Consider the following 14,489-nt stretch of genomic DNA (forward strand, 5'->3'; position numbering starts at 1 on the left):
AAGATTTTAACTGGTGTCATGCATTTGCTCGGCCGGGGTTCTGTCTGCCCACACACATGGATCAATATTTCCTAAAATCTCAATCCCTTTGGCCTCTGACACAATCTTGATTGCTTGAAGGGCCATCTGACGGCCCTGGCTGGCTGCTCCGCGGCCCGGCCACGGAGCGGATCCAGCCTTCAAGGATTCCTGGGGGGAGGACCAGATCGCCTCCCCCCCCGTCGAGGATTCCAGGGGGAGGGATGGAGTGCCTCCCCCCCCGTGAAAGATTCCATGAAAAGGTGAGTTTCGTACATCCCTAATGAGTGCTATCGTATCTCCCCTCAGTCTTCTCTTCTCAAGGCTAAATATGCCCAGTTCTTTCAGTCAAATGCAGCTTTTTAGCTGAGTGTTGAACTCACAAATCAAACTGTACACTGAGCTGATCACAAACAAACAAACACACAATCTACAACAATGGGAGTTTAAGGCTATGACAAGCCTCACAGTATTTTTTGCGGCAAGTCTTTAACTGTCCAAAGTTCCAGTCCATGTGCAGAGTGCCTCTCAAAAGTCTGAACAAAGAAGGCTTTAGGCCATAAAGACGGAATATTTTTAACAAAAGCTCTCTGTCTCTTCATCAGTTCAAATGGGGAAGGTGTAACCGTACACCTAGATTCCTCCACAGATAAGAACAGAGCAGTGCTGCTCAGCTTTCCAGCGGTGATGCTTTTCTTGTTTTTTGCAAATCTCACTCTTTTGTCAGGTCCTCACAGACACCTTACAGCCTCTCTGCTTGCTAAGGCTAAACCAACTTCGGCAAGGAAGGTTAGGTAACTCCCCCTTGGCTCTGCTCTGAGCAGGCTGACAGAGATAAGCTTACACAGACCCTGATATTTTAAGAACTTGCTCTGTCTTTGTTTCTTGATTTTGCCACAGTCTTTAAGACTTCAAACAAATCTCTTCAGAAGTTGCAACTTTTTCAACTGCTTTTGCTTCTTCTAACAAACTTGGATATGGTGGCAGACAAACTGTCTCTGGAGGGCCCCCTCCCTCCCCCAACAACCTCTCCTCCCAACCTAACAGACCGAATAAGATGAGAGGGAGCTCTGGGCACCTTGGGCAGGGTCTCCCAATCTTCAAGCTCCTTCCGTGGGGCTTGAATTGGGGAGAACAGGGGCTTTGGGCTTTCCCTCAGAGCATACCATCATGACTTTACAATACTGAACTTTATATTCAACGTTTTCTTGCCTTCAGTGGATTTTGGTCGGCACTTATCCAAATGCCAATAACCTCACTTTCTCTGAGGCAAATCTATCTCACTACTTGATTCAGACAGCACCCGGGGTCTCTTGCCCATGCGGTCCTTTGCCAGTAACACATTTACACTTCTGTAACTAAGGGGGATTCTTTCTGCACCAATTCAACCAACAATCAATATAGGGGAATTGATCCCATTGCCCATTATTCACTACATTTTTATATACAGCATTTATAAGATTTACATCGAAGGATCCTATGTCTGGCCAACGAATTCCAAATGCTGGCCAGTCCAGTTGGCAAAAGAAGGTCAATTTACCCTTGGCCATCTTAATTCTAAAATCTCTTTTGAACTTCCTAAAGTTCTTGAGCATGCATTCCAGTGGGGTTGCAGAGTTTTCTTAACGGGAGCTACCCAACCCCATTGTGCCTACCTCTATTCAAAACCATACATGGAGCCTGACAAACCTCAGATGCTCCGAAGGCAACTCAAAGAGAAAGACACAAGGGAAATCAAATACTTACTCCGCCCAGCACCCTGGCACCGTCCCTTGGGACCTGTTCAGCCTGGTTGACTCAATCAATGGAGTCCACACCTTTAACCTCCTGGGTGTCCTGACCCTCATTCTCTGGTGCTGTTTCAGACCTCAAAGGCAGTCCGGCACGCCCCACGGGCACCTTTGCCGGTCTTGTCATTCGACCCTGGGGTGGTCTAAGGGGACTCCTGACTACTTGCCAGATCATTGCACAAAATGCTAGTTTTGCCCGCTGGAGGCTAGTCCAATTTGCCCCAAAGAGGAGAGTCAACATCAGGCTGGGTCCAACTCGATTTTATTGTTTGCAAACAGTTCGACCAAGGAGCTCATGCTCAAAAGCAGAGTCGACCCTGGGCAACTCCTGTGCTACAGTTTTATCACCTCAGCTTGCATTCCTTAGCTAGTGTGTCACTTTGATTGGTTGCTAGCAGTTTGCCTAGCTACCTTATCTTAGGGTTACTGCACACTCATTCCAGGCATGTGCAGCTCTTACAATACTATGTGCTGCTTAAGACACATACAATGGCTTTTAGGTTACATTTTTACTACACTCAAACTGAGACTGAGGCAAGAAAATTGATGTTTCACATATATTAAACACCACAAAGAGGCTTGTTAAGAAGAAGCTGGCTAGCTCTGCCAGATGTTGGTGATATAATGAGGACAATGCCTCATCGAGGCATAGTATGTGGGCATGTCCTGCAGTGGCTACCTTTTGGTTGGTATAAACTTTGTTCTTGAAAAATCTGTACTAATAGGCTGCCTTTTGAAAAGTGTTCAGAAACTTCAGCTGGACCAGAACACTGCAGCCACACTATTGGCTGGGACCACATATTGGGAGCATATGAGCCTTGTTACAACAGCTTCACTGGCTACCGGTCTGTTTCTGGCAACAATTCAAACTGCTGTTCATGACCTATAAAACACTACATGATTTGGGACCAGAGTATTTCAAAGACGGCATTCTTCCACATGAGAATGGCCAGGTTTTAATGGTTTGTTGTTCCTAAAAATGACATCACTTCGCCTCTCAGTTCTAACCATTCTTTTTCCTTGTTAGCTGCTCTCTGGTGTTCAGCTCAGGCCTCAGTATAATAATGTAGCATTTGGAGAGGAAAATGCAACCCAATAAGCCAGCACCAGAGGCCAAGATGGAGAAGACCTCCACAGCCACCATGTATTTCCCCTTGGTGCTCAGGTAGGTTGGCACAAAAGACACCCAAACACTGCAGAAGACCAACATGCTGAAAGTGATCAGCTTGGCTTCATTGAAAGTATCAGGCAACTTCCTGGCAAAGAAAGCCACAGTGAAGCTGATGAGGGCCAAAAACCCCATGTAGCCCAGGACAATGTAGAACACGAGGGTTGAGCCTTCATTACATTGAACTATGATCGTATCGACCTGAGAGTGCATATCAAACTCTGGGAAGGGGGGAGAAGTTGCCAGCCATACAGCACAGATGCCAATTTGTATAAGAGAAGAGAGAATGATAACTGATACTGCAAGTCTCTTCCCTACCCATTTTCTCATCTTGTTACTAGGCTTTGTGGCCATGAAGGCCAAAACCACAGTGATGGTTTTTGCTAACATACAAGCAACAGCGAGGGAGAAGATGATGCCAAACACTGTTTGCCTCAGAAGGCAAGTCACCTTCCCAGGCCACCCAATAAATAGGAAGGAGCAGAGAAAGCAGAGCAGCAGAGAGGACAGCAGGGTACACGTGATACTCCAGTTGTTGGCTTTGACGATGGGAGTGTTCCAGTGCAGACTGAAGCTCCCAATCACAAAAACTGTGGTCACAGAAAGGCATATAGCTAAGGAAGCCAGAGCTACTCCCAAGGGCTCCTCATAAGATAGGTAGATTATTTCTTTCGGTATACATTGGTCCTGGTTCTTGTTTGGATACTGATCTTCTGGGCATTTCTCACATTGGTCTGCATCTGAAAGTAAGAAGCAAAGTCTCAGTATTTCCAGAATACACAAATGCTTTAGCTGTCTAATCATGCAGTAAACCCAACATATTATGCATTTCCTCTTTTTTTTTTTTTGCAACATCCATGACCGTTGCTGTCTCCGGTTTTCCTCTGTGTAAGGGAATGTCTTCATTCATAGAGTTGGGTGTAGACAAAACTGACAGGAATCAAATATAACCTGAATTTAAATGTTCTATGTTAGTTTCCAAGTAACTCTGGATCCCTTCACTTACCCATCTGGATTGAAATCCTCCCTTGGGGGCACTCAACGCAATCATAGCAACACACTTGCTTCCCCTGCTGGACGAACCTGCTCTGTCCTGGGTGGCAGCTCTCAGCACAGGTGGAACTGGGCAGCGTCTAATGGAAACCACAAGTAAAGCCACTGGGGATGGAAAGAATGGAATAAAGGGGTGTTCTCTGGCTTTCAGCTAAGTGCAGATACTACTTCTCAAGAAGGAAACCAGATTGTAATAATGATTTAGCTTTGTTACAAACAGTGAGGACCCAGAACCTCTACCTACACTCACCAAGGCCTTAGTACCTGAGCCCTAACTAAACATATGTTCAAAGAGACACAAACAGAATAACTGAATGTGACATTACCTTGAAAACAGTGTTGTTGGAGCTTTTTATCCATGAGTATCAAAATACATGAACCAATTTTTCCTAATTTATTAACAGTAGCTAAATTGATAATTGCTAAGAAGTATAGAAATGCAGAAATAATTACACCTAGAGAGTGGATAAACAAGGTCAGGCACTGAGCATGATGTTTACAAATCTGTGAAATTAAGAGACTGAGTCCCAAACTGGTAAAAAAACCAAAAAGAAAAAGTGGAGTAGTAAATATTCCTGTCTTTTTCCCCAATGCAAAAATCGTTTCTCCGATACAAGGAGTGGGCAATATGTGGCCCTCCAGATGGTTTGGCCTACAACTCTTATCAAGCCTAGCTGCAGTGAATTTATCCCCTTCATATCTGGATAGCCTTGCTGTAACGATCCATGCTATGGTAACCTCTTATATGTGTCACTGTAATGTGTTCAATGTGGTGCTGCCTTGGAAATTGGTCTGGAAACTTCAGCTAGTGCAAAATATGGCCATGAGCATTCTCACCAGGGCCAGGCATTATGATCCCATTAGGCTGGTCCTCGTTGACCTGTACAGGATACGAATTCATTTCCAGGCCCAATTCCAAGTGATGATTGTGGAATTGAAATCTCTACGTGGTTTTGAAACGCTTTGCTTGATGGAGCATCTTCCCTCGTGGAGCTCCTCAAATTTTAAGGTCATATATGGAAGCCCATCTCCAAGTGCTGCTGTATTCTGAGGTTTTGGGATTGGCAGCAAGAGAGAGGGCTTTTTTGGTGGTGGCCCTGCAGCTCTGGAATATTCTCCCAAGGGAAACTCACCCAGGCTCCTCCGTGCTAAATTTTCCATTCGAGACTTTTTTTTCCTGCTAGGCTTTTAAACACTGTGACATAGTTTTAACTTTTATAACTGAAAGTCATTCTCTTTTTGTATTGAAATTACTTTTTATTTTGTGTTAGTATGTTTATTATTTTTAAATTGTTGATTATTTTTATGCGGATTTTATTTGCGTTTGTTTTTAGTAGAAGGCCTAGAGAAATTTATTCATGAGGTTATTAATAAAACAAATAATAAATAAATAAATAAATAAATAAATGTCAGGCATGTCCAGCATATTCTGATCAAGCAACAACCTTCCTGGTCATCAGTATGTGGTATGAATTTCAAATACAATGCCAGTGATACACATGAAGATGAAAATAAAAATAATAATTCTCACTTGATTAAACTCATGATTCCACACAATGGCACTTCCATTAATGGTGAACCCAATCTCTAGAGTAGCCTCAGGCTCCACCCTTCCAACTTGGACTCTCTGGAATGATTCATTGGGGAAGGTGACCAAGTTGATGAGATCGTATCCCCCAGCCAGGTCCCCATTGTCATCAAAAAATATTTCTTCCCCAGCACTGTTATTAAAGTGGATTCTTCTCAGAAAAGAGTGAAGCTGGATGGGAGGAAGGAACAAAAGATAACATTTAAGTATTGATTCATAAAAAGTATGCATAAACCACTCATCATCCTTACAGGCACCAGGGTGGTCCAACAGTTGGAGATGGGTCATATTTCTTGGAATTTGCCAAGTTGTGACAGTTAGGATGCTTCCAGATGAAGGATTAAAGAATACCTCTGCTCTGATTGCCAAATGTTTAGAAAGGTTCCATCCAAGCTGAGATGGAAGATGACAAATGAAATAAACATTCCAATGCTGAAGTGTTTCCAATACTTCACTGTGAACCCATGATCTTCCATGTACTGAGTTAGATTATTGGTGTGGCTATTCTCAGTATTTCTGCTGGGGCTGGCACCAGCTTTACAGAGGGTTTGGCAGAGGCTTTTACCCTGCCCTGCAACCAGAGATCCCTCTTTTACTTGGAGAATCCAGAAGTTGGGCCTGGGATCTTCATCATGCAACACACATGATCTATTACTGAACTATAGCTCCTCCTAGTGGCAGGGGCTGGCTCCCCGGAGAAAAGCCCCAATACCTCCATTCCATCTAAGGTTCAGCCTTGAAACATATGAAGCAATGATGAAGAAATTAAATAAACAGCTCTTATTTACCACATATTAATTTCAGCAGTTGATGACAAAGGCAATTATTTTACTCTTTTAACTAATGTTGGTATATGATATCATCCAAAAACCATGTTGTTGTTGTTCAGTCGTTCAGTCATGTCCGACTCTTCGTGACCCCATGGACCATAGAACGCCAGGCCTTCCTGTCCTGCGCTCTCTACCAGAGTGTGCTCAAGTCCATATTCATTGCATCGGTGATGCTATCTAGCCATCTCATCCTCTGCCACCCCCTTCTCCTTTTGCCTTCAGTCTTTCCCAGCATCAGGGTCTTTTCCAGAGAGTTTTCTCTTCGCATTAGGTGGCCAAAATATTGGAGCTTCAGTATCTGTCCTTCTAATGAGCACTCAGGGTTGATTTCCTTGAGGATGGACTGATTGGACCTCCTTGCAGTGCAGGGGACTTGTAAGAGTCTTCTCCAGCACCACAGTTCGAAAGCATCAATTCTTCGGTGCTCAGCCTTCCTTAGAGTCCAGCTCTCACAGCCATACGTTACTACTGGGAAGACCATATCTTTGATTAGATGGACCTTTGTCGGCAAGGTGATGTCTCTGCTTCTGACTATGCTGTCTAGGTTTGCCATAGCTTTCTTCCCAAGGAGCAAGCGTCTTTTAATTTCATGGCTACAGTCACCGTCTGCAGTGATCTTGGAGCCCAAGAAAATAAAATCTGTCACTGCTTCCATTTCTTCCCCTTCTATATGCCAAGAAGTGATGGGGCCAGATGCCATGATCTTCGTTTTTTTAATGTTGAGTTTCAAACCAGCTTTTGCACTCTCCTCTTTCACCCTCAACAAGATGCTCTTTAGATCCTCTTCGCTTTCTGCCATTAGGGTGGTATCGTCTGCATATCGGAGGTTGTTGATAATTCTCCCGACAATCTTAATTCCGACCTGTGATTCATCCAACCCGGCGTTTCTCATGATGTACTCTGCATATAAGTTAAATAAGCAGGGTGACAATATGCAGCCCTGTCATACTCCTTTCCCAATTTTGAACCAATTGGTTGTTCCATGTCTGGTTCTTACTGTTGCTTCTTGACCCTCATACAGGTTTCTCAGGAGACAGGTAAGGTGGTCTGGTACTCCCATCACTTTAAGAATTTGGCACAGTTTGTTGTGATCCACACAATCAAAGGCTTTAGCGTAGTCAATGAAGCAGAAATAGACGTTTTTCTGGAATTCTCGTGCTTTCTCCATGATCCAGTGAATCTTGGCAATTTGATCTCTAGTTCCTCTGCCTCTTCGAAACCCAGCTTGTACTTCCGGTAGTTCTCGGTTCACATACTGCTCAAGCCTGGCTTGTAGGATTTGGAGCATCACCTTGCTGGTATGTGAAATGAGCGCAATTGTGCGGTAGTTTGAACACTCTTTGGCATTGTCCTTCTTTGGAATTGGGATGTAAACTGACCTTTTCCAGTCTTGCGGCCATTGTTGAGTGTTCCAAATTTGTTGGCATATTGAATGCAGCACTTTAACAGCATCATCTTTTAGGATTTTAAATAGCTCAGCTGGAATACTGTCATCTCCGCTAGCTTTGTTGTTACTAAAGCTTCCTAAGGCCCACTTGACTTCACTCTCTAGGATGTCCGGCTCAAGTTCAGTGACCGCACTATGATTGCTATCAGGGACATTTGGATCTTTCCTGTATAGTTCTTCTGTGTATTCTTTCCACCTCTTCTTAATCTCATCTGCTTCTGTTAGGTCCCTGCCGTCTTGGTCCTTTATCATGCCCGTCTTTGCACAAAACGTTCCCTTGAGATCTCCAATTTTCTTGAAGAGATCTCTAGTCTTTCCCATTCTGTTGTTTTCCTCGATGTCTCTCCTTGCTATTCTCTGGAACTCTGCATCCAGTTGGATATATCTTCCCCTTTCTCCCTTGCTTTTCACTTACCTTCTTTCCTCAGCTACTTGTAAAGCCTCATCAGACAGCCACTTGGCTTTCTTGCATTTCTTTTTCTTTGGGATGGATTGAGTTGCTGCCTCCTGAACAATGTTACGGACCTCCATCCATAGTTCCTCAGGCACTCTGTCTATCAGGTCTAATCCCTGAAATCTATTCCTCACCTCCACTGTATATTCATAAGGGATATGATTGAGGTCATACCTGAATGGTTTAGTGGTTTTCCCTACGTTCTTCAATTTAAGCTGAAATTTTGCAACACGGAGCTGATCTGAGCCACAGGCAGCTCCAGGTCTTGTTTTGACTGACTGTATAGAGCTTCTCCATCTTTGGCTGCAAAGGACATAATCAATCTGATTTTGATATTGACCATCTGGTCATGTCCATGTGTAGAGTTGTCTCTTGTGCTGTTGGAAAAGAGTGTTTGCTATGATCAGCATGTTCTCTTGGCAAAACTCTATTAGCTTTTGTCCTGCTTCATTTTGTACACCAAGGCCATGCCTGCCTGTTATCCGGTGATTTCTTGACTTCCTACTTTAGCATTCCAATCCCCTATGATGAGGACGACATCTTTTTTTGGTGTTAGTTCTAGAAGGTGTTGTAGGTCTTCATAGAACCGATCAACCTCAGCTTCTTCGGCCTCAGTGGTTGGGGCATAGACTTGAATTACTGTGATGTTGAATGGTTTGCCTTGGATTCGTACTGAGATCATTCTATCGTTTTTAAGATTGTACCCCAGTACTGCTTTTCCCACCCTTTTGTTGACTATGAGTGCTACTCCATTTCTTCTCAGGGATTCTTGCCCACAGTAGTAGATATGATGGTCACCTGAATTAAATTTGCCCATGCCTGTCCATTTTGGTTCGCTGATTCCCAAGATGTCGATGTTCAGTCTTGCCATCTCATGTTTGACCACCTCCAGCTTACCTTGATTCATTGCTCTTACATTCCAGGTTCCTAAACAATATTGTTCTTTACAGCATCGGATTTTCTTTTCACCACCAGACACATCCACAGCTGAGTGTCCTTTCGGCTTTGGCCCAGCCGCTTCACTCTTTCTGGCGCTACTTGGAAATACCCTCTGCTCTTCCCCAGTAGTATATTGGACACCTTCCAACCTGAGGGGCTCATCTTCCGGCATCATATCTTTTAGCCTTGTGATACGTTCCATGGGGTTTTCTTGGCAAGAATGCTGGAGGGGGTTGCCATTTCCTTCTCCAGTGGACCACATTTTGTCAGAACTCTCTGGCATGACCTGTCCATCTTGGGTGGCTCTGCACAGCATAGCTTATGGCTTCACTGAGTTACGCAAGCCCCTTCGCCACAACAAGGCAATACCATGACATTTGTATTAACCCTATGTACATCTTGTTTGGGTATCTTAATGGTGTTTTTTTTAAAAAATGAGCATGTGGAATTGGTAGGAGAGCTTTTAACAGCTGCAAAATTAGCCATAGTTGTTAAAAGGAGATTAGGCAGCACTCCGTCTTGAAAGAAATTGATTTTTTTATTTTAATGTTTAAATTAAATTTTATTATGAAATTTCAACCATATATAGAAAGAAGAGAAAAAAAAGAAAAAGAAAAAATATACATAAATTGATTTGTAGATATCCATATCTATGAGTACATATGAAATACATATATAGGAAAATACAACTTTCTAGTAATTATACATAAGCTTAAAAAAAGTGGACCAGAGAATAAAATAAGTATCCATTTGAAGGTGGTATGTAAATGCCACCTGTTCAAATGTTGAAAGCATTGTATGGTCCTCAATCCATTGCATTATAGTAGGTGAACTTTTATCCTTCCAATGTTGTAATATCAGTCTTTATGCTGTCAAAAGAGCATGGAAAATCCATGGATGCTGTCCATTCATTACTTTCCAAGAAGCAGGTGGATAGTTTAAAAGAACACGTTCTTCATGATTAAAGATTGTTCCAGTTCAAATCTATCCCTATAATAACCTTTTCTCAAAAAGAAGCAACTACTGGACCTTGCCAAAACAGATGTTTAAAAGAAGCATTATTTGTGTGCAGTGCCAGCAGTTAGCCAAATTAGACAATATCTTATTAAAGAGACATTGTGGTGTCCAATAGACAGAAAAGAAAAGCTTTTGCTGAATAAGATGCAACCTAAGATCCATAGATGAAATAGGTATAGATGCCAAAGTGGTGATCCATTGATTAGGCAAAATGGGACAATCCAATTTCCTATTCCATTCCTGCTTAGAACCCTGTATATCGTAATTATTCAGCAATAACACATATTTATAGATATGGTGAGTCGCTTTGCCTGGGCAGCAGGAATAGATGAATAAGATGTGGTGCATTGTCTCACTGGTTGAATTAACAGAATTGGTTCACCTCCGTGAAGGCAGCCAACAAAAATAAAAATTGGAACAACTTTGGAGGCCATTTCGTTCTTTTATGAAAAACACACATTTAATTTAAGATTAACAGCTGCAGAACTTTTCCATTGTTCATTCAGATTTTTGATGTTGACACAGGATTGTTATATATAGATTGTGAAAGACAGGGAAATTGGGAAGACTTACAATGCATGGTAACTGTTAGTTGTTCAGAACCACTTGAGCTGAGCATGAAGTTTATATGTTTTTCAGTATTTGTGACATGTGTGTTACAAGTTGTATGTAACTTGTATATGGTCTGCCCAGATCAAATCCAGCTCCCTGTCCTGTCCTGTCACTGTTTCAATTAAAATTCCAGGATATTTCTTGTTTCAGTGATATCACAGCAGAGCTGGTCTCCATCATTCTTCTTGGAATAATTCATGTTTAACTGGGTATCTCAAATAAGTGCAACAAAAAAAATCAGGGGCTCCTTCACATGGAGCTTTTATCCTGCGAGTGAGATTGGTCCTTCACAGAAGTTTGTGGGCTATTTACATAACACCATGATCATTCAAGGTGTTGCCAGCACTAAATGCCCTTTGTTCCATTTTTAAATAGATCGCAGAGAATGAGCTATCAAATTACCCTGTTGTGTTCCGCTTCAGTTTCCTCCATGAAAAGACTTAAAGTAGCAAGAAGAGGAGTGAGATCAATGAAAGATAATGGAAGACTCAGATACAGGGTGAAGGAGCAGGAAGGGGGGAGGAAGCATGTGTAAAGGGAGTCAGTCGTGATCCTGCATTTAAAATGGAAGCAGAAAGCCCCGTTTTAAATGCAGGATTTTAGGCTGGTGTAGAGATGCCCCAGAAAAGTGTAAAACCTCACCTATTGGGAAAGAATAAAGTGGCTGTGGCTTTTAGTCTGAGAAAAATGGGGGGTTTCATGATGGAGGTTTACCAAATTATGCATGGCAAGAGGTGGAGGTAGAGGTCTCTCCCTGTCATAATAATAGAATGTAGACTCACCCAATAAATGATTTGGCAGGACATTTGGATGGGTGAACGAATTTCCTATTTCATAGGAGGCATAATTCAGTTGTGATATTCCCTAGCTTAGATGGCTTTAAAAGGGGGTGAGTGAAATGTGCACATGACATGCCCACCAAAGTCTCCTCTTGTCAGGAAGAGGGTGAGGTCTTTTTTTTCAGGAATGTTTGGAAGTTGCATCTCCAAACAGGCTTTTCTGCCCTGTGTGTTATATTTATTTATGATGTCGGTGTTCTTCTATTTTACATTCATAATGCTTCCATGTCATCTTAGGATGTTCTATGATTTAGCTGTAGCTGCAAATACCTGCTGTGGCTGAATGTTCCAGAGGTTCCATCTGTCCCCATCTCCTCTTGATTTCTCTTTGGCCCTCTCTAAATACATGGCATGGAGAGCATGTGCCGCAGCATAGACTGCATTGTAGATGTTGTAGCTGTGTCCAGACATTCCCATTTCAAAGATAGGTCCAGAAAGGCTCCCTAGCTTCTCCTCCCCAGTACAGTTTTCCCAGCTTGATGAATAAGGGTTATATTGTGGGATTGAACACTGAAATGCTGATGCCCAGAATGGCTGCATTAAATCAATCTTTAACAGAAATGGATTTATGCTTTCAAGAAAGTCCCGAAATCCTGGTACCACATTTGTATGGAGAGAGAGTGACAAGGTGCCATTGAAGGATTTTGTGGTGAATTCGGTGCTACTCAATACAGCAGTGTAATCCCATTCAGCTGTGGTGATCCACACCCTCTCAAAAGGGTACATATAAATATATTCATAGGTATTCAGAATCATTTGTAAACCCTCCAGTGACTGTCTGTCTCCATAGACAAGAATCACGTTGATTTCACTCAATAAGAAAGTCAACTGAATTGGTCTCAATTTTTCTTGGATTACTTCATCTGGTAAAAATGGTGTCACCCTGGGGATCACCTGCATCCAAGCAATGCAAACATGACTCTGCAAAAGCCTTGGTCTCAGGGTTCGAAGAAAGGTTTCTCCACTGTCATCATCTGAAACCACAAGGCCAATCCAGTTCCATCCAAAATGCTTCAGTAGCTGAACAATCCCAATATACTGAGGATCTTCATTTGGGACCATCCGGTAGAAAGAAGAGAACTGGGTTTTGTCCCTCAGCACTGGATCAAGGGAGCCATAGCTGAGCTAATGGGAAAGGTATGGCAATTTTTATCTAAGAAAACTATGCCTTCCTTCTAAAACATAAACTGACTCTACACTCAAGTTTTAGTACCATACCAAGCAGGATGTAGAAGAAACTGGCTTTCTCAAGGTTTACATTTCTGCCATACATAGTTCACAGCTTGGATTCTTAAGGTGCAATCCTATAGAAACCTACATGAGAGTAAGTGCCATTGACCTCAATTGGACTTCGTTTCATGAGACATATATAGGATTGCACTCGAAGTGTTGTGGGCCCTTGTTTCTAGGAATCACCATAGATACTGAAATGGCAATGCAGCCAATTGAGTTCAGAGGACTGAGGAGAGACTTTTCCTGTAGCAATTTTGATGACAGAGACAAGTAGATGCAAGCACTCTCATTTGGGAGGCCTCTGCATAATTCCAAACACATACCTGTGGTATCTTGTATGTATTAAGGACTTTGGCCATCTGGACGGAGTTCTGGGAGGTGAGACCACCAATCACAGCCATTAATTTTTCTCTCTTGACACAGCTGTAATTGGGAGGATCCCCTTGTCCTAGAAAGAGAAGATCCAGTATATTCCAAGAAGTTCGCATTGAATTAAAAGCATTCTCATAAATCTTGGATCCCAGCGTGGTGTTGGGTAACAATTTAGCATCCTTGTTGATCTCATAAATGGCAAAGACAAAGGCAAGAACATGCTGGTAGTTTTTAGGTATCATGCTGCAATGAGATTGTCTTATTATCTTAAATCATGACATCAAAGATCCAACCACAATACAGTTTGCATTGTGATTTGACCATCTAAATATACTGGAGGTTGCCACATGTACTGTTGAAATGTCTTGAATATCCTAATGCTATGAGGATTGTCTCCTAAGGTAACACGAGTAGCTGTATGTGACCAGCACAGTGAGAGAGATCCAGTGCTGTGCGTTTGGCATAGTGTTGAATCAGGGTGTAGAAACCCCCAAGTGAAATCCCTTCTTGGTGTAAACCCTTTTAAACATAATATGGGACTTACTTCTGTGTATGCATGAACAGGGTGTTATGCATATCTTCTGTACAGCACTATCTCTTTTCCTAGCCCACTTTACTTGGTTATTGTGAAGATACGATGTTCCTCTGAGCTCTGCGCTGCAAGCACAGGGGACAAAGAAATGATTGCAGGCACAGAACCATTGGTGGTAGGCACATTTCAATGCAGGTGTTCCTGCTCCCCTCAAACCATGAGAGAACCCGTTTTTCCCACCAGATCATCTCTCCAGTCTTTCTCTTGGGCACATCATCTCCTCTCCTCTCTCTCTTTGACACAGCCACCTCTCTCTCTCTGTCTCTGTCTCTGGGCATTTCTACACCAGCCTAAAATTCTGCATTTAAAACAGGGGTTTCTGCTTCCATTTTAAATGCAGGATCATAACGACTCCCTTTTTCACATGCTTCCTTTCCCCCAACTCCCTTCCCCCTCCTTCTCCCCGTATCTGAGTCTTCCATTATTTTTCAGTGATCTTGCTCCTCTTCTTGCCGCTTTTACTCTTTTCACGGAGGAAATGGAAGTGGAACACAATGGGGTAATTTGATAGCTCATTATCTGCAATCATTTTAAAAT

General features: G+C 42.6%; 1 protein-coding gene across 1 annotated transcript; it reads right to left on the reverse strand.

Moving 5' to 3' along the window:
- Positions 1-2,811: 2,811 nt before the first annotated feature.
- Positions 2,812-13,602, reverse strand: LOC146342398 (vomeronasal type-2 receptor 26-like). The gene is made up of 5 exons (XM_084808527.1): positions 13,312-13,602; positions 12,026-12,880; positions 5,561-5,788; positions 3,983-4,109; positions 2,812-3,716 (listed from the first exon to the last, which is right to left on the reverse strand). The coding sequence occupies exons 1-5, from the start codon at positions 13,600-13,602 to the stop codon at positions 2,812-2,814; spliced, it is 2,406 nt and encodes an 801-aa protein (XP_084664653.1).
- Between the last annotated feature and the right edge of the window lie 887 nt (positions 13,603-14,489).

This window comes from Heloderma suspectum, chromosome 6 (genome assembly GCF_057233095.1).
Source record: "Heloderma suspectum isolate Gila_16-S chromosome 6, 16-S_ref, whole genome shotgun sequence".
Taxonomy (NCBI): domain Eukaryota; kingdom Metazoa; phylum Chordata; class Lepidosauria; order Squamata; family Helodermatidae; genus Heloderma; species Heloderma suspectum.

What these genes read in the sequence shown, in the direction of transcription:
- LOC146342398 (XM_084808527.1), bottom strand. Translation starts at nt 13,602, where the DNA reads ATGATACCTAAAAACTACCAGCATGTTCTTGCCTTTGTCTTTGCCATT. An exon ending in GGAACATTCAGCCACAGCAG is followed by an intron (nt 5,789 to 12,025) that starts GTATTTGCAGCT and finishes CCTCCCATCCAG; the next exon opens with CTTCACTCTTTTCTGAGAAG. An exon ending in GGAATCATGAGTTTAATCAA is followed by an intron (nt 4,110 to 5,560) that starts GTGAGAATTATT and finishes GGTTTCCATTAG; the next exon opens with ACGCTGCCCAGTTCCACCTG.